The following is a 4,694-nucleotide window of genomic DNA, read 5'->3' as shown; positions in this document are numbered from 1 at the left end:
CTCTCTCTCTCTCTCTCTCTCTCTCTCTCTCTCTCTCTCTCTCTCTCGGCATGTCCTGGAAGCGGCGTTTCTACCTCGAGGACTTTTAACAGCGACAGTCAGCAGCAGAGCAGTTAAAAGAGTTAACCAAAAGCGCGCGTAATGGTGTTGCGATAAGTAGTGTTTACGCATCGGCTTTGCGGCGCTGCCTCCCATTCACATGCAGATACAAGTGCTGCTGTCGACCCACGTTGGGAGTTGTTTACAGTTAATCAAGACTTACTTAAAAAAAAACGTCTTTGCACGTGTTGACTCGGGCCCCCGGGGAAAACAAACAGTCACCATAAAAACAGCCTACAATAAACTGTAGGTGCATATCAGGACACCGCAGCACAAAATGGTGACTACGCTACGGTCGTGAATGTCAAAGTAGAAATGAGTCATTTTCATGTTTCATCTAAATTTGCACTTTTCAATGATCTATTTGATAAGAGACACATTGTTGTTGCACACTAGAAGTAATAACTGCAACAACAACAAAATGCTTCTTTTTTTTTTAAACAAAGTGGTTAAAGGTCCCTGAAGTTAGTTTCCTTCAGTAAAGTGACATGTTCTTATCTCTCCACCAGATGTCGCTGTTGAGGCTTTAAATGAGAGTAGCTCTGCAGATTCCAGGTGCATTAAAGGGGCTGATATCAAAAAGGAATTTGAAAATATATCTAATCGAAATAAAAAACTAAAGAATAAGTCTTCCACTGTGTTTTTGTTATGAATTCATTCTTTTGTCCAAAGCAGTGGTGCCCCAAATGTGTTCATTTCTAAAGTAGATGAAAAAAAACAACTGATTATGTAAAAGCAGATATTGTTTAAAAAAAAATAATCACAGACTTGAGGAGCGGCAGATGGATTAAATTAAGAATTCCAATACGTTGTTTACGTGGTCGAGGAAAGTTCAGTCAGAATCTGTGAACATGAGCTGCTCTCAAAGCCAGAAACCAGAGAGGGAAGTCTGGAACTTGTGATGTCATCGGGTATAAAGTGTGGCGCTGCTCCAAAGACGAAGAATGATGAAAGATGTTGAATGTTTTTTTTTTTCATAATTCTATTGTAGCGTTCTCAGTTGAGAAACAGAAAATGTTCCCCTGGGTGCTCTCAGCGTCACCTGTAATATGGATATCATATATTATACTATATTTATGGAGCTCCGCACTTTATACTCGATGACATCACACGTTTGAGTTTCAGCACTGTTGCCTTGGAAGAGTTGAAGTGAAATTTGTGTTTGGACTGTTTTATTGTATTGGAACATACAGAAATTCAGAAAATTGGACATAGTTTCCCTTTAAATAATTATTTTTCCATCACTTTTAGGGAACTATTGAGACTCGGTTGCTTGCTAACTATTTCCCATGCGCTCTCTATCACACCGTACTGATCAGGTGATGCAGACTCACTATGGAGATTATTTGTTTTCTTTTTCAAATCAAATTGTTATTGAAGTTTTTCCTGAATTAGTCGTGCTGCTCCACAATCTTCTGTTTTGAAACCGCTGGTTTAAAGTGTCGTATAACTGGAAATACATCTGAAGCACATTGCTTCAGGGAAAACACCTGAAAGCATTTTCATTTCCAGGAACATAAAAACTCGCAGGTTTACGTTTTTTATTATTATTAGCATTTGTCTTTCTCATGTCACATATGGTAAACCCTCGAGTCCTTGCCAAAATGAAGTTCCCAGAAAAAGCTTGATTTTCTTCAGCGAAACCCACTTCTTCTTCTTCTGAAAGGACCAACGTCGCGTCTGAGAACGCAGAGTTCCCTCTCCGGTCGCGTCAAAAGCACTTTGTGTGACGGACCGAGCTCTCAGTATTCTGTTCTTACGCGTTGTAAAAATTAAAAAAAACAGAGGACATGTGTGACTTTATCAGGCCTTGGATGAACAGAGGTGCTTGGCAATGTTATCTACAAACAGGAAGTGGGCGAGTGCAGGAGGCGGAGGGGGAAAAGGGGGGAGACCCCGCTGTGTCGATGAATGTCCTCTCCTTTGTGGCGTGGTCCCATGTGGACGGGAGAGAAAATTCCCTGTGGGGTCCACGAATCCCAGAATGCCTCATGAGTGGGTGGTGGTGGTGGGCGGGGCAAAGGTCATAGTACATAGGACTGGGGGGGAGGGGGGCCTCTGATGGCCACTGGTTTTTCAAAACCGTTCTCCAGGTGAGCTGTGGGCCGTCAGCGAAGTTCAAACATTCAGTTCCAGGGCCAAGCAACCCTAACCCCGGTTACACTCTCTTCATATATAATACATGTGTGTACAAGTACTGTATGTTTATTGTTATTTTACAAGATTCCCTGATGGCCAGCGCAGAGAGGAACAAAAAATAAAAATAAAATACAAATAAGGGGGGGGGGCAAATTTGTCATACAGTAGCAGCCGTAGGTGGGAGAAGAGCAGAGAGCGGCACAGTGCCTGAATTTGTCCACCTCGGGTCGGATCAACCCCGGTCTGATTGGAAGGGAAGAGAGACAGGAGACAGGAGAGGGGAGAGAGCAGAGAGGCGAGGGGTTCACCGGGGGGGGGGGGGTCGTCGTCTTCGGTTTGGTTGGCTGGTTTCAATTGAAGTGTTCGTACTCTCCTCGTCCTCTCCGTCCTTCGTCCCTCCCGGGCCGCCGTGAGCGAGCAACCGGAGGTCCTGATTGGCCCGCGCCGCTCCTGACGGGAGGACCGGCGGTTTCGCTCTCAGATCTGCACAATAATATGAAAATAATCTTCAGACGTCCTGGTAGGGGGATTTTATTTTCATTATCGAAACATTAGTACTCAAACTGTGTTCTAGATTAATAACAAGGTTGAAACTGAGAAGTTTGGACTTACTTCTCTTTTACTTTAAAAAGAAGAGTGAAGTGCTGAATTCCACTTGGATTTCATTTTATTCCATTGAAGTTTAATTTTTGCTGGTTTTACTAGTATTGTTAATAAAACCAGTTCACACAGATGTGGTTTAAGTGAGAACGAATTGTTTTGGTAATTTTCATGGAAATTGTTGACAATAAGAAGAAACATCACCAGCCGTATCCATTGAATTCATTTTTTTTTTTTAACAAGAAACTAAATATTTTGATAGTTTTGGCAAATACACCCAAATGTTAGTATATCTTGTTCTAATGATTAAATTAAAGAGAAACCGCAAATAACTCATCTTACTGAAAAATAAATCACCTCACTATGTAATCCATTACGTTGCACATCACGCACCCCCCCCCCCCACGTCATCAGTGCTACTGGCGCTGACCTTATGTTAGCTTCTTGGCTTTGTTGTAGAGCGAGTCCACCACTTTGCTCATGTTCTGGATGGTCTCCAGGGCCGCCTCGTACGTCTTGTCCACCGCTGGCTCGTCGAACACGATCAGCACACCTTCGCCTTGGTCCAAAATACCTTGTCAGGTGAGGGTGGTGGTGGTGGTGGTGGGTGGGGGGGGGGGGGTAACAGAAGGAGAATGACTAAAAACACTGGCCGTCGATTACAGGCGCACTCACTGATTTAGTTCAGTTGATTTGAGCAGGTCAAAAAAAAAAACCAAGCATTGTGATCCAACACGCAGTAGCTGCAACATAAAGATGCAGGAAACAACCGCAAAAACCCGACGAGGAAATATGAACTCATATTTAGCTACCGAGCGTGTGGCGCATACATGGAAGAGCTGCAGACACATACCGTGAAACTTCTCGTCCAGGATCATCTGTGATAGTTTCCTCTCCACGTCTCCCTGCAAAGAAAACACGCAATCCCACTGTGGGTATTTTTTATTGTCAAAAAACCCAAAGGAGCACTTACAACAGCCAACTGTTGAACTATAATAACATATATATAATATAATAATAAGTCTACAAAGGAAACATTGATGAAGATGAGCGAAAACCGTACATTGGATAGTTTGACAAGGGAGGAAATGTGTGCCATCTGTCGGAGAAAAGAAGCATAATGAATAAAGACACTCAAATTAGTGTACTGAAAGTATATTCATATTATTAGTGTGCTTAATATTTACTGAGTATATTTAGTCTGAATGAACCATTGTAGAATATTATGCGAGTTTCACAACCAACACCAACACGGTGATTATTTCTTGGCCTGTCACAATAATTACTGTATTGACTTATCATACGATATATGGACATGACCTCGATCTTTTTTACGTTACCTAATTATCGTACGATATATGGACATGGCCGCGATCTTTTTTACGTTACCTACTTATCGTACGATATATGGACATGACCTCGATCTTTTTTACGTTACCTACTTATCGTACGATATATGGACATGRCCGCGATCTTTTTTACGTTACCTACTTATCGCACGATATATGGACATGACCGCGATCTTTTTTACGTTACCTACTTGTCGTACGATATATGGACATGACCTCGATCTTTTTTACGTTACCTACTTATCACACGATATATGGACATGACCGCGATCTTTTTTACGTTACCTACTTATCGTACGATATATGGACATGACCGCGATCTTTTTTACGTTACCTACTTATCGCACAATATATGGACATGACCGCGATCTTTTTTACGTTACCTACTTGTCGTACGATATATGGACATGACCTCGATCTTTTTTACGTTACCTACTTATCGCACGATATATGGACATGACCGCGATCTTTTTACGTTACCTACTTATCGTACGATATATGGACATG

The 4,694-nt window shown here is 42.0% G+C and overlaps 1 protein-coding gene across 2 annotated transcripts in view; it reads right to left on the bottom strand.

The window, feature by feature from the left end:
* Positions 1–1,618: 1,618 nt before the first annotated feature.
* The window catches only part of LOC116399241 (26S proteasome non-ATPase regulatory subunit 11A), a 9,221-nt gene continuing 6,145 nt past the window's right edge, over positions 1,619–4,694 (bottom strand). The window contains exons 10-13 of one of the 2 annotated variants that reach the window (XM_031876244.1): positions 3,902–3,937; positions 3,692–3,743; positions 3,269–3,412; positions 1,619–2,721 (exon numbers count right to left, since the gene is read on the bottom strand). In XM_031876244.1, the coding sequence (XP_031732104.1) occupies positions 3,270–3,412; positions 3,692–3,743; positions 3,902–3,937 (231 nt within the window). In that variant the 3' untranslated portion in view covers positions 1,619–2,721; position 3,269. Of the gene's footprint in view, positions 2,722–3,268; positions 3,413–3,441; positions 3,744–3,901; positions 3,938–4,694 lie in introns of those variants that run through there. The other variant, XM_031876243.1, reaches the window with a different exon arrangement.

Source organism: Anarrhichthys ocellatus, unplaced genomic scaffold (genome assembly GCF_004355925.1).
Source record: "Anarrhichthys ocellatus isolate YVR2014 unplaced genomic scaffold, GSC_Weel_1.0 scaffold106, whole genome shotgun sequence".
Lineage (NCBI taxonomy): Eukaryota > Metazoa > Chordata > Actinopteri > Perciformes > Anarhichadidae > Anarrhichthys > Anarrhichthys ocellatus.
This window is presented reverse-complemented; position numbering and strand designations above follow the sequence as displayed.